Source organism: Notolabrus celidotus, chromosome 4 (assembly GCF_009762535.1).
Source record: "Notolabrus celidotus isolate fNotCel1 chromosome 4, fNotCel1.pri, whole genome shotgun sequence".
NCBI classification, from domain to species: Eukaryota; Metazoa; Chordata; class Actinopteri; order Labriformes; family Labridae; genus Notolabrus; species Notolabrus celidotus.
Genome location: NC_048275.1, coordinates 15,615,393 through 15,641,738, shown reverse-complemented (window position 1 = coordinate 15,641,738; position 26,346 = coordinate 15,615,393). Strand labels below are relative to the sequence as shown.

General features: G+C 40.4%; 2 protein-coding genes across 2 annotated transcripts in view; both read right to left on the bottom strand.

Annotated features, from left to right (window-relative positions):
* Positions 1–9,138, bottom strand: part of adam12 (ADAM metallopeptidase domain 12) — a 124,560-nt gene extending 115,422 nt beyond the window's left edge. Inside the window, exon 1 of the mRNA XM_034681058.1 lies at positions 8,531–9,138. Within this exon, the coding sequence (XP_034536949.1) occupies positions 8,531–8,645 (115 nt within the window). The 5' untranslated portion in view covers positions 8,646–9,138. The remainder of the gene's footprint in view (positions 1–8,530) is intronic.
* A 7,019-nt stretch (positions 9,139–16,157) lies between these two features.
* Positions 16,158–26,346, bottom strand: part of LOC117812047 — a 35,888-nt gene continuing 25,699 nt past the window's right edge. The window contains exons 8-11 of the mRNA XM_034682591.1: positions 24,882–25,062; positions 20,747–20,810; positions 20,092–20,191; positions 16,158–16,782 (exon numbers count right to left, since the gene is read on the bottom strand). Of these exons, the coding sequence (XP_034538482.1) occupies positions 16,753–16,782; positions 20,092–20,191; positions 20,747–20,810; positions 24,882–25,062 (375 nt within the window). The 3' untranslated portion in view covers positions 16,158–16,752. The remainder of the gene's footprint in view (positions 16,783–20,091; positions 20,192–20,746; positions 20,811–24,881; positions 25,063–26,346) is intronic.

The window sequence follows — 26,346 nt, the reverse complement described above, 5'->3', positions numbered from 1 at the left end:
AGGAAACAGTTCCTAAACAATGCAGTTTTCAAGTCACCTGAAAAATCTTCATTATAAGGAAGATTCATTGAAGAAATATGAAGCAGCAGTAGCAGCAGATAGCATAAGCACCAATAAAAGTGAGCGCAATGGTGCCAAGAAAGATTTGTAGTTAAAAGAAAAGAAAGGATGGTTGAAGAGTCAGAACTGTCCTTTATTGTTACAGGTTATCAGTAGTAGCTCAAAGGTCCACCTCTAGTTAGTGTTATATCAAAATTATAATTGACTCAATGAAACACTGGCCAAAACTGTAATTTCCAGGCACTTTCGTTGTTGAAAGTCGACCTCTGAAGCCAACATAAAATATGTTTTCATTTTCTGAGTAGATTTATTTGGAAGTGACGTAAAATAATGAAATTATGTTTCCTCTCCACTCCATGTTTACTGTCAATTTAAATCATGTTTGACTGCTGTCCCCCAACCCTTGGACTTTGTTTTTTTCTGCCACCAGCTTCCTCCCACTTCCACGACTGACAAGCACCACTGGTCGAGTAAACTTATACAAAGCAATGGCAAATAGATCCAAAAAAAAGGAGAAGAAAAGGGTTCACAATTTGACTTCCTATGAGTAACATCTATTTTGAGCTTCTTATTGCTGGTGAGAGAGACCGGGCTAAGAGACGGAGAGAAATAAAGGGCTCAGAGACACACAGAAAAACAAAGAGTTCCAAAGCCTTTGGCAGGAGCTGAGAATTTGAGAAGCCCCTCATTGCCTCATTTCAGCAATCCCTCCCTGGATCCACTCCCTCATTGCTCACTTTTCCCCAGCAATGACACACTGGAGCAATTAGCACTGAAGCTGAGAACGTGTTAATCCTGGACGTTGGACCCCCCAGATCCATTACAAACAGACCAGCCCGTTATTGGCCTGATAGGGTAAACTCGGAGGTCAGCGGCTCACATGGAAATAATGGTAATAAGAGACTTCTCAGGGTGGTTTAGTGAGATTTGCCTGTGTCTCCCACTCCCATCCTGTGGGAGCAACGGTGGAAAAGCCAATTCCCATCTTGTCCTGCACAGATTTGAGCATTATGTCTCAGAGCTATGGGGATTTCAGCTAGGAGGATTTGGAGATTAACGGAAACTTATCACACATGCTGGGTCACCTAGCAGCCATTTGTGAGGGAGACAGTGCTCCAATGAATATGGATCTTTAACCAAGCTTGCAACATCTTGAGGGCGATGTCAGTCAGTCAGTGCTATCGGTTTGCCCACCATTTTTATGCATTTAACAACAGATTAAATATTACTAGTCTCTAAGGGGAAATCTGTTGAACTTTGGTATTCCTCTCTTTTCCATACTCCTTCCAGTAACTGAGCTGATATCGCATGGATTGCCATGTGGTTGAGTTCTGACATTCATGCCCAACTCAATATGATTTATGAATGACATCTTTGATCATCTGACATTTCATCAAAAATCAACTTTTTAAGTGTAACAGTCCTGATCAAATACTTGCTAAAGTAATAACATCATGAGAACAATTTAGAGCGCTTTGCAGGATAAGCAGCTTGAGAACATCCTGAAGTAACATGGTGAACACCAGCATGTTAGCATTGTCATTTTATATCTTAGCTTGTTTACATTAGCATTTCACAATTAGCCTACAGCAGTCCTGTGCATGTACTTCTTTGCAGAGCTGCAAACATGGCGGTAGACACTTTGTCTTGTTCTTACTGTCATTATTTTCATGCAAAAAATAGACAGTAGTAATGAGCAATATTATGGATGAGAAAATGAATTGGCGTGCTCACTCAAAACTACTCAAAAAATACTTGGTGCTGACCCAAAGTGGACAATGTAATTGAAAAATGTCAGCAATCCTGATAAAGTTCAAAAACTTTTAATGTTAATTTTGACAGCAGCATAAAGAAAAAGAGTCTAATTTTTCAATTACAATATTATGGTTGTTCAGAGGTAACTTCAGAGTTTCCATTTTAATGGAAATTTAAATTCCAATTAGCTGAGTAGTCAAAAGACAAGAAAACATTGGGAGAAAAATGTCAAAATTGAGTACAATATCAAACAATGACAATGTTAAACAATGCCAATGGGTTTGCTATTGTTAGCGGAGAAAGCAGCAGCAACCTTTAGTCCTCCCTGCACGTTAACGTCCATATACCTGTGTTTGTTATGCATCACCCACGTCGAGTTAACCAGATACAGTCTTCATACAAGTTTATCTTCATTTATTAAATCAAAATATGTCAAATCGTGCCACGCTATGAGATACCTTCTGTAATCTGTGCATATTTAAAGTTTAATCATGTAATCTTAACATGCACATCCCTTCATACCGCCCCTACAACAGCAGTTCTATTTAATCATTTAGTAAAGGTTTAAAATAACCAAAACAGTTAATGCTTTTTTTATTAACTTAATTCATTTCCTCACTTAAAAATGTCTAAAATCTATAAAATGATGAATAATATGTTTGACAGTGAGCTCAGTTTGAAGGAAGAACCTTTAAATGAACGCCTAATGAGCGCTGCCTCTAATTCATCTGTGACGCTGCTTCCTGTGAATGAACTGCTGATTTTTAAACTCAATTGTTTATTCACTTCTTTTAAAGCAAGACTCATATGATGAAAAACAAAACTGATGCTTTAACGTTGTGATGTGACAGGTCTAAAGAGGGGATGACTTTCCCGTCACCTCTGTATGAACATGTTTATCTTTTATCTCCACATCTAACCCAACCGAGACAGATGGATTAGCAGGATCTCGAGATCTCACATTACAACATAAGAACCACAAGGCTTGTGCAAGAATTGCTCCTCGGTGGAAATGATATTACCAAATCGCTTCTCAACAGCCTGCATGTTACATTCCTCCATCTAGCCGAAACCTTATTCTATTATAATCTACTCAATAATTAAACTGTACAGAAAACTGTACAAAAAATAGACTAACATTTTGTTTCTGTCAGGTGTACGCAGACCATGCTAGGGAGAAGTCTCAACTATGAATCCTCATAGCATGCTCACACACACACACACACACAGTAACACAGTCACATTTAAGGATCACAAGGTCACAAACTGCAGGGGGCAGAGCACAAAGAACCTCTACCTTCAGGGCCATTTCTGTACAAAAGGGGCTCATTACATGAAAGATTCCCTCAAATAAGCTTCTCTGCTGTCCATCAAAAGCCTCCACAGCATAATGGCTGATGGTTCAAGAGCATGGCTGGACTTAAATCAGCAAAATCTTAAAGCCAGTACTCTGACATGGAGGTGGGATGACCCATCAGTTTTTGAAATGACTGAGGTGGGGCAGCCTGGTGACTCAGCCTGATGATGACCAGAAAGAGTCTCAAACTCGAGGTATACGTTGACACCACTCCATATTATTTTCTTAGTCCTTACTTTCATCCTGTCAGAAACAGATATTTCACAAGAAGAGCGTGAAAGGCAAAGAAAACAAGCAACCACTGTTTTGAAAGATTTCATGTGTTTACCAGGTCGGTCGTGTCAGCCGAAAAATCACGTACAACTCAAGACTCAAACCTATTTCAAATATGTGATCTGACAATTACACGTGTGCCCCTCCCACAAATCCTCTACCCGCCTTCATTCTGCACCCTGGCTCACATAAACAACCTGATGATCACAAATACACACCTTCTCTCTTGCTTTCCATCAAGTCATTCATTCTTCTTTCTCCGCTTCGCAAGATTTCAGAGAAAATAACCTATCACACAGAAATATCTGCGGCATACAGGAAGCGTGACACATTCAATTATTGCTGTAAATGGATAAAAGAGAGGTACGTGGCTGCCTGTGCACCTGTCTGTCTCATAGCTCTCTGAAGGCTGATACAGATGGGGGGAAAATGAGGCCACCCTCATCTATCACACCTGAGACTGACTGCTGCCTGTCAGGTGTTGGTCTGCTGCTCTGTTGTTGTCTGACACCCAGATTGTTCCCAGTCTCAGCAAACGCACTTTTCCTCCCTCCTCCTTCCTGCCTCTCCTTTCCTCTCCTCTTTCTCGGTCATGACATCTGGATGAGCTCAGAGCATTATTCCATGTGTGCATGCTAGTTTCTCAGATTATCACCCAGCAGTGTAAGCATCTCTGAGCTGTGCATGCTGCTTGTTGCCTTACGTTGCTGTCTCATAACATCGGCTTATCTATTATATCTGTGATCCCGTCATCCTCGGGCAGAGCGGCACAAGGGGAGCAGGAGGAGGCTAAATCACTCTGATGGCTATAATGGCCAATGATGCTTAACAGAGGAAAACGTTTCTGACTTTGTCGGTCCTTCCGTCATGGCTAACAAATCAATGCCTGCCTGCCCTCAAAATGTCAAGCGACAACCACCCCAAGGGTTTGAGAGACAGACCAGGGTGAGGTTATTTCCTAAATGGTAGCCATACATCAGCGTTCCACCTCAGACTGAATGATGGGTGTGAGTTACATCCCAGGAAGCAGTGCTGAAATGTGGGCTAGGCACCTCAGAGACCGAAAGGGAGTGTGTTTGAATTGCTGTTTTTCAGTGCAGGTTTTGTTCTCCTCTCTTTTAGTTTGTTTGGAAAACACAGACGTTCTAATCTTTCTAATTAATTCTGTCTGATGCTGCGCCCTGACCAGATAATATCCTCAAATCTAATCCAGGTCATTTGGTTCAGTCTAATTATTTATTGAGCTTTCCTGTGCTCAGAAAATAAAGATCAGAACTTGTAAAACCAGTTGATATGCAGAGGAGAGACAAAGAGAGATACAGAGACATAAAGCCTCAGAGAGGGGTTCATTAAAGATTTGTAAACACAGCCTGGTTGATTCTTGCCCCAAAGGGACATATTTCACTTTTGCTTCTAGCCTTTTTGAAGCTAATGAGTGGCCAGAAAGTTCAACTTCTGCTTACCTGATTTTAACTCTGAAGATTCTTTGACATGGACTGCTTTTTCACCTACAATAACATAGATGCAGGGCTGCTTATTTTAAAACAAGTTAAAAAATCGCAGATTCACCCCAAGATCCAAAAGTCAACCACTGGATCATTAAAGGTGTTTTAGGATGTTGAATGACAGGTTTCAGTGTCAAATATGACAGAATGATAGATTATGAAGCATATCTGAATGCTACAGTTGCATTTCTCCACGATACTTCACAAGGACTCGGGGGAGAAGTCGTGTTATGAGGCGATGGTAACATCATTTGGATTGCCTCCCTTAAAACCACTAGCTAAGTTTTACAGTGTTGTAAATGTTGAATTTTTTTCCCCCTGTAACAACTGTCAGTAGTGCAACATTACCAGCTCCAACACCAGGATAAGTCAACATGACACTTTGAAAATCCCTCCAGAAAAAGTCCTGACAGTTTTTGATCCCTCTCCAGGTTGTCGATTGCAGCTACAAGTTGGCACACTTGGTTTTTGGGGGGTTGCGGAATTTTGGCCCATCTTAGGCTGCAAATCTGTTGCAGTCGGACAAGTTGATGGCAGCTGCCCAGGTTTTGGCCGATTCTGGCAGGACATTCATCACATGTCTGGCTAAAGTCAGGCGACCAGTTGTGCCGGATTTAGGCCAATGTTGAGCCAAGCCATATTTTTGGCATATAGGAACTACTTTTCACTCGACATACAACTTGAGCTGCCTTTTTAGTACATGGGTGTTTGTCTTCTATGCTGATGACTACATGATGATGTTCTGAAATCCTGCCAATGTTTTAATATATGACACATAAAAAAAAATAGGTTAAAGTTATCGATGTGACCTCAGATTGGCTTTCCACTATAGTCAGTGTCATCACTTCTTGATTGGACGCTACAGCTATAGACTTTTGGTGTCTGTTCTGAACAGCAGCAACTGGTATCAGGAGTCAGATCTCACTGCATGAAGACTTGATCGAGAGCCACATAAACAACAGCACCACATTTACAGAGGATCCAACTTAAGATAGCGGCATTTACATGAATTCAAGCAGATGGACCATCCACCTGGACAGCATGGGAAAATTAAACAGAAAATCAGACAGGCAGAACGGCAAAATCCTAAGCTTGTTTCAACCAGTTTGCCCAGTTTTCTCCATGTTTGAGGGGCCTTTACTTTGGGTTGTAAAACAGATCATTTTCAAAGCACTGGACAGCCAAAAATACCCTTGATGTTACGAACTGGTGGAAAATGTTCCACTAGATTCGTAGGCAACAAGGTTTGCAAGAGTTTAATTATGAATAGAAACATTTCCTCACAGTTGCAATTCCTAAAAATAGAGACAGGATTCTTAACTGAGGATCACTTTTATCATGACAGGTTAAAGCTCCTAATAGGAACTTTCTGTTTGCATTGATCTTGGCACACTCCGGTAGACAAGATTGTACCTTTTGTCATCTACATTTATAAGTAGTCTCATCCTGATGTCTATCTGTGACTCTTAACATGTGCAATAATAGAAAAGTAGTCTGTTTGTGCAGCATGCTGTTAATCTCTACATCTGACACCTACCCTCCCCCGGTGTTTACAGGCATTAGCAATAACTAAAGAGAAATAATCTATCATCTTTCTATTGGTGTTGTTTGTTTTTTTAGGTCATAAAGAGGCATTAGTTTTAATTTCACTCCATTTCATAAACCTCCTCACAGGAGCTTTAAACGTTGCCACCTGTATGTGCTTACATTGTGTACATTAAGCAACCAAGCTGCTTTAAAATTGCTATTCAATTTAACATTGCTTGGAACACTTACAGAAAGTAAGGCCTGATGTGATATGACATGCAGAAAAAATAGTAATAAACAATATATTTGTCATTTGAGGACCATTAATTTCAGGCTCTTTATCCTCAATGTCGTCTACTCACTCATTTGGCAGAAACCCAAAAATGTTCCCTCTGTAGATTTGTGGTGTGCAGTTTTGAGTCCTTTTTCGACTTATTCTCCCAAACTTTCAGGCTCAAATCATGCAGTTGTCTGGAAAAACACCTATTGGCCTCGAGTAACACGTTATCTTTACTTCACCTGGTTTGCTGTGTGTGTGTGTGTATAAATGTGTTTGTGCAGAGAGGCCGCCTGATCCCTGCCCACGGTGAAATCTCGACACAGAGATCAGATGAGGATAGAAGCAGCAGGACCAGAAATGAAGGCAAAACGTGTCAGCATATTTTATCTTGTGCATAAGGCTGAGGCGCTGCACCAAAGTCTTACAACAGCAGGAGAAACCCTGATGTTTATTCCAGCATCATGCTGGCTCAAGTGAGAATAATGTAAAGAAGGCATGTTGACACAAATGGAAATATCCAGGTGAGACAAAATACTGAAGTCATGCCCATTTATCAGACAAGTTAATAACGAGTCATAGTGCCAGGTTAATTTCTATATCCCTCTCCTATCCTATCAGATCAACTGATCCAAACAATGTTTGAAGGAGAGTCTGCCTTGAGGAAAATCTCTCTTGCTACATCGCAGCTCACAAATTACAGCATAACATAAAGAGATTGTAGCACAGCCTCCACCAAGGTGTAAGGAGCCATGAAACCCTTCCACAGAGAAGCTGAAGTCAATATCCTGCTGACATCAAAGAGGTGGTAGGCACTGCCCTATTTCAATTCTCTCACTACCCCTTACAACTATTCCCTCCTTACGTTCACACATCATCTGAGTGAGAGCTCTTATGACCCCATATTGAGATGATGTTTAAGACGCATCTTTGTTTCTATGCCACAGGGGGAATATTCAGGAAGGCTTTGCTATAATTTATGAGGCACGATTAATGATGCACCCCCAGGCTTTGTGTTTCTTTGCATTGAATTAGCAACAATGAGAGGGAAGTATGCAAACAGAAATTATCTGCTTTTTATTCTATTGTCATAAAGCTATGTGCACTGGCAATAATAGGATTTAATGATAACTTCAGTGCTTTTTAACATTTTTACCCAGAGGCTGTTGCATTCTTGTGTGCAAACTTGTCAAAATCCATTCAGAAGTGGAGCCAATTGTCGGCTTTAATATGTTGAATTAAAAAGGACATTTACAAGGTGGTGAGTCTAGGATGAATTACTTTTATCTGTGTTATGTATACTATTCTGTCTTGAAACAACACACTCCAACACAACATTTTACTGGCATGTGCTCTGTCCCCATACACACAATACCCTGCTGTCATCACTGGTTTATCATTCACAAGATTAATTTTAGCCTTTGAATAACACACCAACATCCTGTTTGGTTTCTGTTTACAACCTAAAGATAAGGCTGTAGTCTCCTGGATGTTAAACTCATCTGTCCATCCTGACACTTCCTTTTATTGTCTTCGCAGAAAGATAGATCTTTAAAAAAACAAACAGGCTTTTCCTCCCTGCATGTCACAAATTTACAAAGATGATGATCAAATGAGGGCTATTTAAAGAGAATGGTCATGTAATAAGTATTTCAATATAATGGGAATTGAAAACCTACTTTAGAAAAAGCTTCACACCCAGCTGAAGCACTACATGCAAATGAGCAAAATCCCTAAAATAAACCAGACATTTTAAGAGTTATGTTGTCCACTCACCTCCTGTTATGTTGTAAACCATGTTGTCAGCATATTCTGCAGCCGTGGACAGGCACCAGACGTGGAGAGAGAAGAGCAGACAAGCAAAGTTCTTCCGCCGCCTCCAGGTTCTCATGATGCCCGGGCTTGGTGGGGTAAAGCCGGGGGAAGGCGCTCCGGTCAGACAGCGTTATTTCTGCAGCACGACCACACACTTCAGGATGTTCACTCCAGGGACAGAAGGATGAAAATAGGCTACAAGTCAAAGCAGTGGTTTTGGTGAGGAAACACCGAGTTGCAAAAATAAAAAATAAAAAAAGCCTCACTTCCAAGACTCCAGAGAGGTGAGGCAGACTGTTATTTCCAGAAAGAAGCTGTCAACAACTTTTCCCTCCTTCTCCAAACGCTACACGCGCACCATTCGGGGAATTAATGTACCACTTTATGTGTCAGCTAATGTTTGTGTGTAAATGAGCTGCTCATGTGATTGGGATACGCCGTGGAGCAGTAGGAAAGACAGAATGAGGGGATATTGGAGAATAGTGAAGCGGACTTGCCATCCCCTCTCGTACCGGAGCGACCACACTCTGCCATGTGCGCTGGAGACTACGCTGGGTCCTAAAGCCAGACACGTCCCAGACTCCCAGGCACAATTACTGTAAATTGTCAAATTCAATATTGGGCTCCTTTACGCCTTCACCCATTTATCTGTTTACTGACAGAACAGAAAGACCTGTTAACTATAAAACTAAGGCGAATATTCTGCGTTTGAATTTAGTATGTGTTTTTTGTTTTTTTTTGTAGTAGTATTCTGGGTCCGACCGGATTTCCGGTTTCGGAAGGCGGAAGTACACCGGCCAAGCTGATAGTGAAACTGCTTCTTTAACATCCACTTATCAGTGGCGGTTCTAAACCAAATTTACTGGGGGGGGGGGGGCAGGCTGGGGCCAAGGGTGTTGTCAGAGGGACACATTCAACCCTGACAAAAGAGACTGAGAAGGGCGAGGACCAGCTGAGAACAAACTGGCAAAACATCAGTGCATCCCTATATACTAGAGATATATACTACTGTGTACTACATCAGAATGCAGACTGACAGCAGCTGTTTGGCTGTTTACACTCAACATGAGTCCCATAGCGCTCTAAGGGACTGGAACCAAGTGCCACACGCCAAGGTTATTATAGTTTTGCATTTTTCATTAGTTTTTATTTTTATTTCGTTTTGACTTTTTGTTTTTAATTTCAGTTTAGTTTTAATTAGTTTTTGAAGCGGGTTTGCTAGTTTAGTTTAGTTTCTATTTTTTGAAAATGCTTAGTTTTAGTTTAGTTTTTATTAGTTTCAGTATTAGTTTTAGTCTTTTTTGCCTGTGTGCCTGGCCGGGGGTTAGCTTCTGTTTCAGGGTAAGGGGGCTGGGTGCTCTCTCTTGCCTTGACAAGGTATGCTAGGTTAGCCGTCTTGTGTGAGCTTTTCAAATGGACTTTAAGATTAGTGGGATTTTCCCCCTTGAGAAATGGTCCACATATTTTATCACCTTCCATTGCAAGGCACTTACTCCTATCAGAGACAGTCATATTCAAAGTAATCCCAAATGGGGCTCTGCCGCTTTCTCCTGACTTTCGCTGCCATTAACGCTCTGCAGGCAAAGTGTGGACGCGTGCCTGCTTGTGCGAATGAGCCAAATGAAGTGAAACTGGCAGAAAACAAACAAAAAATTCATATCCTAAAAAAATAGGTAATACTGGTAGATACTCTGTAGGATAGTACTCTCCCTGGGGTGTTGGTCAGAACACACTGGACAGGAGACAGGAGGGAGCTCTAACCGTTTAGTGAATATTCTCCTTGTACAGCACAACAGTACAGCAGACCCAATGAGGCCACAGAGGCCAACACATCAAATAAATACACAAACATAAGGGTGATGGTCACAATATGGACACTTAGGCTAGCATTACTGACCCTCTATAGTGTTAAATAATATGGTGACTCACTGATACATCCTTAACAATAAAATCAGCAATAAACAATAATCATTGATACAGAGATAATGATTCAGATGCTACCACTACAAGTATACTAATAATCATATCACTGTAATACCACTGCCACCAATTAACCATTAACACTTATAATGATAAATGAGCAGAACAGGATCATATGGGTGATTGATAATATGAGATGACACATGCCCTCATGGCGTCTATTTGCTCTCTCGGGAGTTTTAACACACGTGCATGCCTATGGACAGGAAAAGTCAGTTCTCCGTCTCATTATACTTACTTGTTGGGCATTCACACAGGAACGGTTATAAACAGGGCAGGTAGTCGGAGCGAGAGAGTTCGTCTCTAATCCCCCTGCAATTCTGCCCCGCGGTGAGTGCGCGCGCCCGTCAGCTGCAGGCTCCGTTTGGCGCGCTCCCGCGCAGATGCAGAGGGCAGAGACGTCCACCCGATCAGTCTCGATCTTTATTACATATCCACTCATAATACTGAGTTTAAGACGAAAACTAAAGACATTTTCTCTATCATTTTAGTTTATTTTAGTTAGTTTTGTAAACTCACAATACAGTTTCAGTTAGTTTTCGTTTTTTTTGTGAAGCCTCGTTTTTATTTTTATTTCAGTTAACGAAAATGTTTTTTCACCTCTCGTTTTCGTTATTTCGTTAGTTTTCGTTAACTATAATAACCTTGCCACACGCATGTGTTCCTCCTGTAACATTGGCACGATACCGAAGCTTTTTTTATTGTATAATATTTGTTTGGTGTGGATGGGGGGCCTCAGGGGGGTCCTGGTTCAGTTTTACAGGGGCACTGGCCCCTGTTGGCCCCTCCCCAGAACCACCACTGCCACTTGTAATTTAAAAAGTTAAGAAAATGGTTTGTATGGAATTTAATCATTTTCAAAGCAAATAAAAACTGAATATCTGCCCTAATATATGGAAAAAGAGGAGGCGCAATGATATCCTTTTGCATTGTGGGGAAAAAGTACGCAAAGGAGACTGGTCCCATGCATACTGTGAAATTTCCCCACATTAGTATGACATCCGGGCAGTTCTGGCATACTGCAGATTTTTCTCATATTCACATACTACACATACTACATGCATGAATTTTGGTCAAATCAGTACGTACCATAGACTGAGTAATGGAGGTAGTATCTGTGACGTAACCTATCTGCAAAACCTTGTAATCTCAATATCTTCTGAACCGTCACGTTAGAAAAAATTCACCCCCACAATACAGTGTTTGCCGATAGAGAAATTAGCTTCTTAGAAGAGCCAAGCAGTTTTTCGAACCGGGCTGTAAACATGTTTATTAATGCTGCAAATATCGTCTTTTTTGAATTGGTGTCTATGTGGTTTCCGGTGTTTCTGCAGCCAGCCTCAAGCGTTTCCACTTAAGGCTGGCTAAAAAAGACAAGGACTTCCCATTAGGTTCCATAATAAAGTGCCCAATTATTATTATTTTTTAGTAACTCCTCCATAAGCTAAGAGTTGTGCATTTATAGGCATTAGCAGGAGCTGAATTCACTGACAGGTGCCTCACATAGTAATTGTTTGCCAGTTAGCTTATAGGTCTGCCTTAGTTCCACCTCTTTTTAATTTTCCAGACTGAGTCAGCATTTTCCATACAACAATCACCATCCTATTGGCTCATTTTCAATCAAAAATTAGTTGCGTCAATGAGACTATGCCCATTTAGGTAGCACAGCTACAAATAAATTTGGTTTGTTCTCGTCTTGCATGAGCCTAACATGTCCCTCTCTGTACTTTTGGGACCACAGTAGATTAAAATTATTAAGCCCGCTTCTAACTCACTGTCAAAAGCACTTACCACTTGGCCAGGGCCATCGCCAGGAATTCTGAGCCTCATGAAGAGATGTCACATTAGGCCCCAAGCACCACCATAGCCCAAGCCAGTGTTTTACAACTGCTGTTACCACACACTCATGACGCACAACACCTATGAAAGGTTAATAAATCTAACTTAACTTTAAACCCTGAAAAAGAAAGATCTAAAGTTATATTAATTTTTCACAGGCATCTAACATTTTGCATATAAAGGTACAAATAAGTACATACACTATTTCATTTTCTCTTGAAATCATATGAATATCAGTTCGATTTTGTAGTTTTTAAAGACTTAATGGTTTTAATCAGTTCTCATGAATGATCTCTCTAGCCCGATCACATATTACAAAAATAATCAGACCATATGCTCCCCTTTCTTGGCCTGTTTAAATCTGTTTAAAAACCTTTTGTCCTTGACTTGATTGCTTTTCTCTCTTTTATCTATTTTCTTTTCTTAAAGTAGAACTCTGCTTTTGCTTTTTTGTAAGAAGACAGAGTGTTTCAGCATCAGTCTCTATGCTGTTTTTCCTGCAGTCAGACACAGAGGCTCCACATTGTTTTTCAGAAAAAGAGTAAAGAATCATGTTCATTTATTCAGCCAGTTATTTCAATGGCTGACAGCGGCAGTCGATCTGCAAACTATCTCCATTAGGAGAACTGGCTACAAATCGAGAAACAATGCAAATTCTTTAAACACATTCAAACGTCCAATGGGAATGAATGGCAATCTTCTCAGTTTGAAGGGAGTATCTTATGCTGTCTTGGTTCTCTCTCTTTGCACTCCCCCTACTCTCATCCTGAACCAGGTTTGAACCCTGAACCATCTCACTACAAGACAGCAGTCCTCTCCACCACACCACTGACCTGTCTGGCTGTATTTTTGTCTATTTATCTTTCCACTCCATTCTATGTATTTAAAAGCTTAGTCAAGCAACCAGTGGAAGTAAGGCACATCATTTCTGAGTTACATGGAAAGGTCCTGTTTAGGATTTGAACTGCAAGCCTGCTCGCTGTGAGGTGCCAGTGCTAACCCCAACACACACATGCTTCTTTTAAGAGCTTACCTTCTCAGGTTTATGTAATTTCTAGTATGTGGTGATAATCCAAAAGCATGCTGCATTATCATGTGGTAGGAACCCAGAACATTTGCACCCCACAGTGGGAGATCCCAGCCTGATTTGAACTCAGAACCTGCTTGCTGTGATGCACCAGTGCTAACCACCAAACTGATTTAACACTTTGCAGGGGCTCACTTGTTCAGGTTTACCTACTCCCAGCAGATAAACGGAAAGCCAGAACTTTCTAGCACCACACTGGAAGGCCCCTGCTGGGACTTGAACTCAGAGCCTGCTTGCTGTGAGGCATACTGTAAGTGCCAACCACTACAACACTTTACAGTATGCAAGTAGTGGGGCACCAGGGTTTTCACCTCATAAATCGAAGCTTATTCCCAAACATAGGGGTTCAGTTCCACCATCTGTCAGGCCACTGCTCAATCCCTCCATTGTAATAGATTAGTTTTAATGTCTATTACAGCATTTACATCAAGGAAATGTTCATTTAAAAACATCAATGCACCCTTTAAAGAGCAATACCTGATTCTTCTCCTTGTTAAACACCGACCTTATTCAAGATAGTTTCCTATTGCAGCCCTGTGTTCGATTCTACCCTTCCCCAGTTAAAACGAACTGTTGTCACCCTTCTATTGAAAAAAAACTTGATGAAAACCTGTTTGGCTCAGCTTGTTTTCTGCTTGGAGGGAGACATGGTGCTCGAGCATCAGTCACTTAGCTCTTTTGACCGCAGTCAGATGAATCCACTTTGTGCATTTGTAGGGGTAAGGGGCCTTAGAGGGAGACTTTGATTTTTTTTTCAGACAACACTTAAGAGACATTTTCATTTATTCAGCTTATTACACTTATGTCAGTTATAACTCAGAAGAAATGCAAAGAAAAACTGTATTTACATTTTTCTGCCTCCCCCTTTCCTCCATTTAGGGAATGGATGGTCAGTCCCACTTTACCCCACTCAATGTCAATGCCCTCGACAGTTACCTCATTTGACTTTACTTAAGAGTATTTTGCTAGAAATGTAGTGTGAAATTATTCATAGGTCATGTCAAATTAAATCAATGCATGAGCACTAATTTACCTTGACTTAAAAAGTAATCTTTAAACTAGATGAAGCCTCGGTTCCTGCTTAAAGTTTAATTTTCAATAACTTAGCATGAAGATTTAACAAGGTTAGAGCAAAGCTGTGAGCATTTTATATAATATTCATGCTTGCATGACTTATATTTACCATGACGGAACATCTGTACAGTTAAAATAAAATAACAACACTTCATAATTCAATTCCAAAGTGAATGCTGTTTCTCTAATAGAAAATAAATCAAAGGTGGTGGTGACACCTCAGTTTAAATACCCCTGTGAGGGGATTTTCTCTTCCTTCTCTCACTCTGACACACACACATACACATGCAGGAACAAACTGACTTCACAGTGGCCCCATCTGTGTTGTGCCTAGGCTACCTGGTCTGGTTAAGTCCAATCTTTTTTAGAGTGAGCACGCTGCAGGGTTGAAAGTCACAGATGTCCCTGTACAAATGCTACCTGAGAATTCTCAGTTTTGCCTCAGCTGACTTTTATCCAGTCATGTCCTTATTTTCTGTTGTTTACATGCATTCAACCTTTTTTCATGTCTGTATTTTGAGAGACCTCATTGTTTTTTTAATCTATATATCACATCAGTATGTGACAATTTATATAGATACCAAACTAGAACATAGAACCATTGCTTGGAAGAAACTCCCATGATACTTAAACATTACATCTTCAGGTGAAATGACCTTTAACTAAACACTTACAACCTGGGGGTCAGCTTCAGTGTACACAGTTTGACCTGCAAGCTTTTCCTGTGTTCTCTTTTCTTAGCCAGACATCTCAGCCTTGCCCTCAGAGCGTCTGAGTCAGTCAAGGCAATTTGGAAGCCAGCCGTGAGGCTTCGTAAGATATAGTCTACATTATGTGGAGATAGCGATGTGACATACAGACACATGATGTCTCACAGAGAGCGAGGCTGACTGACGGGAGCCTTTCAGATCGTATATAACTGCCTGTCAGTCTGGTGCTCATCGTCTGGAACCAGCCAACATGGCAGGAGAGCAGGTCTCCCTGGAGAATTTCTCTTTCCTGTGGCCCTGGTAAACAATACTCTCTAGAAAAGATGTTGCTTGCTGTTGGCTGCTAGCCATTATCCAGGATCAACTGGAGTTTAACTTCAACTTTGCGTTTTGTTTGGGGTTTAAATCAGTGTCAGTATTTACTCCAGATCAACAAACTCAAAAGAGTCAGCCAAAACAATGTGTATTTGTGTGGTTTGTTTGTTGGAGACCTGCAGCACATGTCCTTCCCTGCTCTCTCCTCATCCCAGCAGGCTCTGTTTAAATGCCACCAAGATGTCAGTCACCTTTACAGGCTAAATGTGGACTGCAGTCTCAGGCTGTGCACAGAAGTCTCCTCTCTTATTACAATGTCATCTTTGGTTTGGAGCGTGGCGACAAAGACCCTCTTTCACAAGGCGCTGCGTGTCTCCTGAGTTCGATTAGCTTGGAATTCCAGTGTTCCGGATGGGAGGCTCCATAAGCCTCGAGGCAGATGAGAAGTCAATGACGAAACACGGTTCTCCCCCTCGCCCGCTTTAAAAACACCTTTAGTACTGAACCAATGTCAGAGTCAAGGTGCTTTGCTTAAAACACCAAGGCTCAATTTCCTGGAAAATGATAACACTTCTACACATAATGTCCTTAGAATGCTTTTATTTCATTTAGAGACACATTAGTGGAAAGTGATGAAAAGATAAGGAATCAAATCATAAGAAAAGAAATAAGGAGAACGATATGATTAATTTTAATCGCTGGGTTTACATTCAGGCAGAGAAGGCGGATGCCAGACTCATTGCTTTAATATTTCAAGTGTCAGACCCTTCAGTGTTTTTAAATTATGGATGCAGTGGTAAGTAAAAAGGTTGGGCTTTGTCAGCATCTGCACCCATTAGGTTAAAAGCATATACCATGAGCATTATATGCAATTATCATCTCATGAATGGCTTTATCATATATTTTTCGTCTTGTGTCTTCATAATGTGTCAAATAACATTGTGCAGATACATTCAGGTAAGACAATATTTTAAACGTATCATCCCCTCGCCTTAAAACCGCAAAATCTTGTTGCCAATTACAGAAAAATCCAATCTTTGTTAACACATTTAACAGGAACTGAGCCTCCACAAAAAGAAATCAATTGCACAAGAATAGGAATGATTTGTATGGAGGATTAACTGGATTAAATTCAAAGTTGCATCTAATATGCATGAGCAGGGGTCAGTGTTTCTCGTTTATCTCTGTAGGATCTGGTCCAGAAGCCTCTGCAAAAAAAACAAAAACAGGGATGGTACCGTTATTTTCCTTCCCAGACAAACAAATCAAACATCCATTGCTCTCACACTTCCCCTCCTTCAATCTCTTAAGAGGAGCTCTGCATCACACAGGAGCAACTCCTGCTGCTAAATTGGCTTCCACTTCCATCAGCCTGAGGTGTCCAAGCACAGGTGGGGGGGGGGGGATAATTCTAACTTTGCTATCTGACCGGACACCCTGCTATGCAATCACCCTCCTCTTACAGTAGCACCCAACAGCTGGAATCTAATTTCAGCCAGCATTCAAAAACCAACCACCCTTTAACCATACAAAATCAGACCCCACTGTGACTCCTCTCTGGGCTGTGTGTGTGTGTGTGTGTGTGTGTGTTTACTGGAGAATTTCTGCCTCTAAAGCACACACACACATGACTCATTGTTTAATATGGAGGACTTCTCTTTTTCTCCAATCTCACTGTGGTTGAGCCTGGCTAATAGCTTCATTTGAGAGGTGGTAAGGTCACCAGTCCCGCCTACTCTATTTCCCCAGGAAAGAAAATGTTCTCTTAAAAAGCAATTGGACATCATAAGCTCTCCACTAGCCGTGTCAGTAAACCACACAGCATGGATTACTGTAGATTCACTGCGACCTTAAGATGGAAAATCACTGGAAGTCTGAGCAGGGGCGTGTCTGGAGCGTGGCCTGGGGTGGCAATGCCCCACCATCAAATCTGATTGCCACCCCTTAATCCTTTTCTATGACTATCTAACTCTCGTGTCAGAGGTGGAACTTGTCTTATGACAAATATTGGACTGTGTTGCAACATACTGAAAACTTTTGTTGCATTTTTGATTTATATTAGTTTTTTTTTCATCTACTTTTATATGCATCTTCTTTTTAAGTTCAATGAGGATAAAGCCTTGAAAATGTATATATTGCCAATGTTTTATTTCATTAAAAGTCTAAATATAGGAATTGACAGTATCATATGTATGATACCTTAATGTTAGTAGTTAAAGTAGATACTGTTTATCACTGTGCTATTAGAGCATGTCGTTGTGTGTGAATGTGTACTTGGTGCCACCCCTGTTGGGCCACCTCAGTCTAAAAAGTCTGGACACTCCCCTGGGACCAAAGCAAAATAGTTCCCCTAGTCCACTTAAATGCTAACAACTCAATCATTGTTGTTCATCTTGAATAAATATATGTGAAAATATCTTATATTCACACATGTATTTTCTGCCTCACACACACACATTTTCTGAAGCTGTAGTGATTGTGTCATTATCAGTAAAACATCGGCTGACATCTCTTCACATTATCTCCTCTCACCTGGCTGATAGTGGAGTCATTGCTATGGGGAGGCAATAATAGGACAGTGACTGAGGGCACGCCACAAGTGAAGCTGAATGGATCTGTCTGACACAGCATGTCCTAAATATATCATTCATTTCCCACCTATCGCTCACTGTAAGAGGATTTGGACACTTCTTGTTAAAACAGGTACTATGTCTGTCTGAACGGAGTCAAATATGTGATATTTAGTTCATTTATTATTGTGAGATTTATTTTCACAGTGCTGGAGGCCAAAATAACACAGCTGGATTAAAAGTGAGGCTTTAGGCTGAGTTGGTGTGCAGAAAGGATCAAGTTTTGCATAAATGTTTCTTTAGAGTTTCTTGATTTGAAGACAACATTTGTCATAGAAAAGGAATAGATTTCACATGAAACACCAGGTAAATTAACAGACTCTTAAGTTGACCACACACTTTCTTGATGGTCGTCCAGTGTGATGAATGGCAGGAGATTGTGCTTTAGTAGTTGAACACTGACCTCTGCTGGTTGATTATTAAACCATGTTTCATTTGATCCTCATGATGTTTTTTTTTTTACTGTACTTATACATAGCTTATACATATTTAGAATCCATAGGAGTATTTCAGTCTTAATGTGCATATTTGTTCTGATTTGAATGGGTTTATCGTGAATGTTGATATATATTTATATGATTCTACATATTTTGTGTCAGTTGAAAATAACTGTTCTCCTGTTACCTTCTCCCCAGTAGATTGGTGTTTAATAAATAAAGTTATATTTATATTGCTATATTCAAAATCAATACAATGTGTGTGTTAAAACATTTCACACACTAGATTTCTAAAAGTGGACATATTATAAAGACTTTTTTTTTCTTTTTTACTATTTTTGCATGTATACTGAGTACCCACTGAACCACAAAACATGAAGTTGAACAACCTAGTTCTTTGTTTGTGGTCTCCCCATGTCTGAGAGCACACAATCTGACAGTCTGTTCAGAATTTGTGATGTCACAAGTCACTGTAATAATAAAAACTGCCCCCCCCCCCCCCCCCCCCCCCCCCCCCCAACCTGCAGGTGAATCTAATAATTAGTTAATGCACCTGCTCTGAGGCATTTAAAGTCCAGTCCTGCGCTCAGAAAAGAGAAGCCTTTAAGATAATTCAATCTTTATTCAATCCTTGTTTATAATTAAGTTGTTTGTGGGTTTTAATTAATCCAATAGTTGTAATTGTTAAAGGTGTCTCCTGTGTATTTCCCTGGATATTTTTCCAACTCATAGGATCACCTTAGGGTGGTGCATAACGTACAGGAGTAGGAAGAATAGCAGGGTGAGAGGGAGCATATTCACATTTAAAGAGGCACACACCAAAACGGACCATTCTGTTTAGAGCTGGTTTATAGCATCCAAAATCTCCTTTGGTGCGTTTTCTGTATTATATTTTAAACAAAGCATGGCACAGACATTTCATTTAGACCTCAGAGGAGTGTGCTAAATGGTTGAAAAGGGGCACAATATGTCCCATTTACAATGTTTTTCTCATAAAATATGGAGGGCATTTGCAAAAACTTAAAAATGTGTTACAAAATGAATAACCGAAGTGGGAATATTGTTCCTTTTAAAATGCAACCTTAGTACACAATGCAGACACTTTCTCACTGATCCCTGGCCACAATGCAAAGTTTGCTTGGCTCAGCCAAGCTTGTTATATTTCAGCACTAAAAAGAAACGAGAAATAAAAAGTAAAAAGTTTAACCTAACCATCGGCTACCTCCTGAGCAGGAAATGAGTGACTACAGCATAGCTACTAAGAGCTCCACCTCTGTATAAAACCACCCTGCTGCAGTGTGTAACAGCATGAGATGCCTTCACAGCACAGGTAAAGTGTAGTGCTATAAACTGGCTTTTATGTTTTGTGATGTTTGGCTCCGTTCTTTGCAAGTGTGTGTGTGTGTGTTCCCCGTCCTACTGAATAAGTAATAAAAGTCCCCAACTGTACCTTTTTAAAGACCTCTGCCCGCAGTCTGTTGGTTTGTGATACAGCCCTCTTTTTCTCCTCCTCCTTTTTCTTTGTCACTTCTGGCAGCTTGTTGTAAATCCTACAGACACAAGAAAGGCAAATTCATAGAGGGGCAGGGGAATCTGGTATCAGAAGTGTCAGGGTGGCTGAGCTGTGCCAGCGGATTGGCATACGAGAGGCAAGGTTTTATCTAGTGAGGCCACAGCCGGCAAAAACCTGGATGCACTGATAAACAGGTCGCACACAGACTCCTTTTTCACTCCCACAACTACAGCCAATTTGTTAAGAGATCCTCCGAGTCAGATAGTGTCCCGTTTGAGAAAAAAATTACAATGGGCAGCCATCATCTGATCAGGTGTGCCTTTTCAGATAAGGCAAGAAAAAAGAGAGAGAAAGCGATAAGGTGTACAAAGACTACCTCATATCTCCTGTCGAGACATTTGGCTGTCAAAAAAATCTATTGTATCCATACTGTATGTATGTAGGCGTGTGAATGTGCATTGTGTTTGTGCAGAGACCTGCACGTTTGACAGATATGACAAACAAGCTTGATGGATTGGGCTGTATCAGAATAAAAAAACAAAAAAAAACAAAGAGGGAGGAGAGACAGCGTGACATCGTCTGGAGAACTCACCGTCTGGACCTCAGCTGCATCTCTCTGCCTGATATAGACCGCTCTCTAGGCTTGAAAAGGTTATCTGGGACATGCATGCACAAACACACAAGAACACACACAGACACACACACATAAGAATAACAAATCAGTATTAATATGTAAATGAATACGGAATATGTTAATGAACACTGAAGGCTGTGTGTGATCTCTCTTTTCCAGACAGATATACATTTGAGCATTCACACACACACACACACACACACACACACACACACACACACACACACACACACACACACACACACACACACACACACACACACACACACACACACACACACACACACACAAATAAAAAACAAACCATACAAAGCCATATCCAGTCCTGTTAAGTCTGACTGCTCTGTCTCTCACAGCCTGAACTGAAGTGAATTGGCAGGGTGCTTCTCAGGTCAACGGCACCAACACTCTTTGCTCATAATTAGCCTTCAGACTTCAGTCAGAGATCAGTGAGGGCTGTGCGAGGCTCCTACTGATAATTCCATGACTCCTCCATGACCTTCCAAAACTGAGTTGGACCCCTTTGATTTCTGAAAGTATTGTCTCAGCACTTAATATATGTTTTAATAAAACTGTTGGACTTACAGCGAAAACAAATACCTGCAAATATCTGCTGTGGTGCAAAAAAGTGTTCATACAGAAGCAATGACCTGCTTTAAAAAACTGTGACATCATGTTTATATATTGCTTTTAACCTTACTTCTATAATATATTCTTGTCCTGAGTGTGTTTGTCTTTGTCTATGTATGTCTGTGTGTTTGTAATGTACTACTTTGTGTTAGATGTCTTATGTTGTAGTCTAGTTTGTTCAGTGCTGTTTATAACTATAATATTTTTTATTGTGACCTACTAAAAGACTGTAGATGCAAATTAAAGTTACAGTCCACAACTTTATTTAATATCCAATATTGTTTGAAATAAAAGGATTATTGCATGTCACTAACAATATTACAATGAAACTTTTCTTTGAATATATGTCTGTGAAGGTTCTCAGTCATCCAGGTCATGGTAACCCAAAGCTTGATCCGTAAGGCAACTGGACTGGTAGAAATTGTTGAAGACGTTTCACCTCTCCTCCGAGACACAAACGACCCCACTTAGGACCCTTTGTGACTCTTGGACACACCCACGACTGTTAGTGGCTTATATCTTTGAGCTCTTCCCCAGTCTGGTCAGAACTGAAGAAGCCTTTCGGAGGAGAGGTGAAACGTCTTCAAGGATTTCTACATGTCCAGTTGCCTTATGGATCAAGCCTGTGAGATCAAACTGTGTCCAAAATTGCATACTAACATACAACCAACTACACCCTCAAACAACTGTGCACCTCCTCTATGTGTCATATGACTAAGATTAGTAAGCTAGCAGTCTGTCGGGACGTAAAAGACTTCAACAATAATGTACAAGTATTTATGGCTATATTTTGGGACCCCCTTTGAAAATGAGATGCTGCATCTCAAGGGGCTATCCTATAATAAATAAATTACAAATTTAATATAGCTATGTAGTTGTCTGCATATATTTGAACCACATACAAACCATATTACTTACATACTTTGATTTTAATAATTTATATCTTTATGTCTGGCTAGCGAGCTTCACTATTGTGTAGTTTGAAGAGCTGTAATGCGTTTTTCAGCAGTGGAATATGACTAGTGAGCTCTAGTCTCAAACTTAGAAACTTCTGGCTAATCTAATAAACATAAAAGCATTCCTTTCATGCAAAAAAAAAATATACCATAAATTGTGAACACACTACATACCCAATGTGACGTCATACTTATCATGAAAAGCGTGATAATATCTGGTTTCAGACAGTCTGTGTTTGTGAGCACCCGCCCCATTTGTATTTAGGTAAAAAAACAAAACAGGTCTAGTCTAATTCAAACAACCAATACGAGTTAGCTTTACTGTAACTAGCCAATCACAGCAAGTTTGACAAACTTATGGGCTGTATGTGACTTGTGTCAGCATCTCACTCCATGTATCACTCTCTACTCACCTCAGTGGCGTTAAGAGCACCACAGTTGTGCAGCACATGCCATTTATTTATCTATTTTTACATTTTTGGGGATGTATATTTATCAGCTGTCAGAGTTGCTGTCCTCTAACTAGCTGAGTGGAACAGACAGCTGGCAGCAACATTGATTGCCATGCATGTTTGGTGCATTTGTCATTATGTGGATGGGGCTCAGTGGAGCCACATGAAGGAGACGGAGGAGAGGCGCAAAACTGTTCAACTGGAATGTTCATGCACCTGTGAGGAGTTTTGTAACTGGTTGTAAAACAGACTGAAATGAGCAGTGATGCCTCTTTAGGACATACAAAGGCAAACAATACCATCAGCAATAAGATTGAAAATGTCTATATTGTAATTCTTAATGCCTGAAAATGCTGCGAGGTGGTAGATGTCACACTAGACAATCAACAGCCTGCTGAAGAAGCAGCCTTTCTTAACATTTTCAACTGCAGATTATGCCGATGAGTAATACATTTTTTTGCTAAGTGAAAACAAGATAAGATATTCAGCAGAAAACAACACCAATGCACTTTAAAGTACATGCACATCAAAGTGATGATGTGCATTTTTTCCCCCAGGGGGATGCCAAAATCTCCACAAAAAGGTCAACCCAAGAGCATTAACTTTAGTACAATGCATCAATTGCAACATTTTTGTTTAACATTGTACACGGCCCTTAGACATATGACATAAATAAAATTATAACTATGATGAAATGCTTAGAATTAATAAATGCTCTTTTAAATAATCTCATATTTTCCCAAATCAGTAAAAGATTAATAGCAGTACGTTTTACTAGCAAGGGGCATAAGCCTGGTCAGAGTTTGAAAATCTTGCAGCTCAAGTATAAAAGAAAAATATAAAAAATTACGACAGAGTATTTTCACTGAAAATACAGCAGCTTTTTTCCAAATAAATCATAATCTACTCTTTTATGAATGCAAAATGACACTGCAACAACTTTAAAATATACTCAGTTTGATAGACAAGGATGCAGAGGCACACACCCAGACCTACTTAAGTATTTTGTGGTGAATTCATGTGAAAAATTAACTTACTTTTCTTGACAACCATAGAATCACAGATAGTATTTGTCCCTTGCTGGATAACAGTTTGACTAACTCCAGTAAAAAATAGGCATTTTGCTAAGAGTCATTTTTCATGATCACTCCATTGCCCTTCATCCATGTCTGGAATCCTATTCTTCTTTTAGTTCTGTCTCTGGACTGTTAGATTTCATTATATCAGTATTTCTACTAGAGTATAATGGTTTCTTTTCTCTCTATGACAATACTTGTTTGTTATATTCTGACCTTGTTTAGCTCCTGCCTGCAGCATAGTTTTACTCTATGCTGGATAAAAACATTTCAGACAAACAGAAAACCTCTCAGAGATCATTAAATTCTGGTCTCAGCTGGAGTGTATTCTCCCTGCATGCAGAGCTGTGGTGAAAAATGCCTCCACTGATCTGCAATACCAGATAACGGCCACCAGAGAGCAAAGTTGTATAAATGCCACCACACTATAAAGGAGGATAATATGCAAAATCCTCTCTCTTTTCTATCAGACCAGCTGAGGTTATTGAGGTTGACAGACATAATTTGAAAAACACAGTACTGTCCCTTTAAAACCAACATGACTCAGTATGACATGACCCAAAGTGCCTTGTTTTCATGTCACCAGCAGACATATGGGGCTGAATGTTAGTCTCTCTTAAGAAACTCATACATCCACTGAAGGAGTGTTAATCCCAACGGTGCAAGGATTTTCTGAAGTGATGCAACAACAGATTATAGATGGTAAAAGATCAATTCTGAAGACCAGGATCTGCTTTTTTGAATCCTGGGAGAGTCTCTTAAAGTGCTAGACCGACTTTTTGTTGTCATCACCACATTGAATACCACATTCCCACTTCCACATGACTGAGAATCTTCCATTATCTGACCTACAACTGTTGGTATGTTGCTCTAGTCATGTCCTATAGTTGATCTAAAACCTTCTGATTGGCTGTAGACGTGAAGTCTGATTTATTTAAGGGGTTACTTCTGCTCAGCCAGGTTATTGCACTGCTCTTACCGCTAAGTGGATCCGGTGTGGTGCACTTCCTCCATTGTCTGCATCCCTCCTCCCTCAGGTCCTGCACCAGGTCTGGATTGGACTCCTGCAGCGCTCTCCTCCTCACAGCCCTCTGCTCCAACCTCCTTACCCGACCTTGGGATCGGTTGATGAAGTCTGGCCTGAAGAGCTCCAAAGCCTCCTGGGGCGGGAGAGAGAAAGGTGGATACAGTAAGCTTCATGTTGGCGGGACTAGAACAGAACAAGTCATAGACACTAATCCCACAGAAAGAGAGTAAAAAATCTTTACTGCGCTGAAATCTATTCTGAAAATATCCTTAATCTATTCCTTAACCTTGGAGAATCCTCTTCACAGCCTTGTAATAGCTAGGAGGTGCAGGCAACACGGTAATATTATGCTCAGCTTTAGTGGGGATAAAGGTAAGAGAGCTTTTCTCACAGGGGGAATCTGAATCTTTTAGAAAAGTCTCACAAACCTCACCGGATCTTTACCACCTCACTGCGCTGAGATAAAACTTGTTACATTAACTCAGTTGAAAGAAAAACTGGATCAAATAAAAAGAGGAAGGCGGAAGGAATGAAAAAGTAAATTGTGTAATTATTAAGATTTCTCCTCTACTTGGCAGCAACTGCGACCAACACTGAAGAAAGAGGAAAATCTCTCCAAGTGTAAAAATCTCTCCCCAAGAGATCCTGCTGCTGTTGTGATAATGTTTATTCCAAGAGTAAACACATCAAGACTTTCTTGGTGTGTATGTGGGGAATGTTAATTGAAATAGTCTTTCATTCCTTTGGTTTTAAAGCTCCCATACGGCACATGCACTGAGCTTTTTCATTTGGTCGTAAAGCTTTAGTGACATAGTGACTTTAGTGTGTACAACGGTACAAATGTTTTGTATTTTATACCTCATTCACTATACTTGGGTTTTCTCACTTTAACTGATCAAAAGCAGGATAACAAGTGCTGTCAAAAACATTTAATCAGGAACAATAATGACCTCTCCAAGAAATCATTGGTCATGCCCATAGACTGTATAAAATATGGACGTAGTATGCGTGACGTGACCCATCTGTTCCTGAGCGCTGTTTTGAAGCCAATCGACGGGGCAGCAATGTTGGAAATGCTGAACTAAACCAGGCATAGTTTGACGTAAAGGGGCGGAGTTTGAGCCTCTAAGCCAACAGCTACAGTATCCGTCCAGGAGTCAAGTCAGTCATGTCCTTATTTGGGCAAAAACTCGTAATGGTAATATCTTCTGAACCGTCGCGTTCGAAAAAATTCACCCCCCGTACAGTGTGTGCCGATAGAAAGATTAGCTACGTAGAGCCAAGACGTTTATTGAACCAGGCTGTAAACATGTTTATTAATGCTGCAAATATCGTCTTTTTTGAATTGGTGTCTATGTGGTTTCGGTGTTTCTGCAGCCAGCCTCAAGCGGATTCTCGATGAACTGCAGTTTATAAC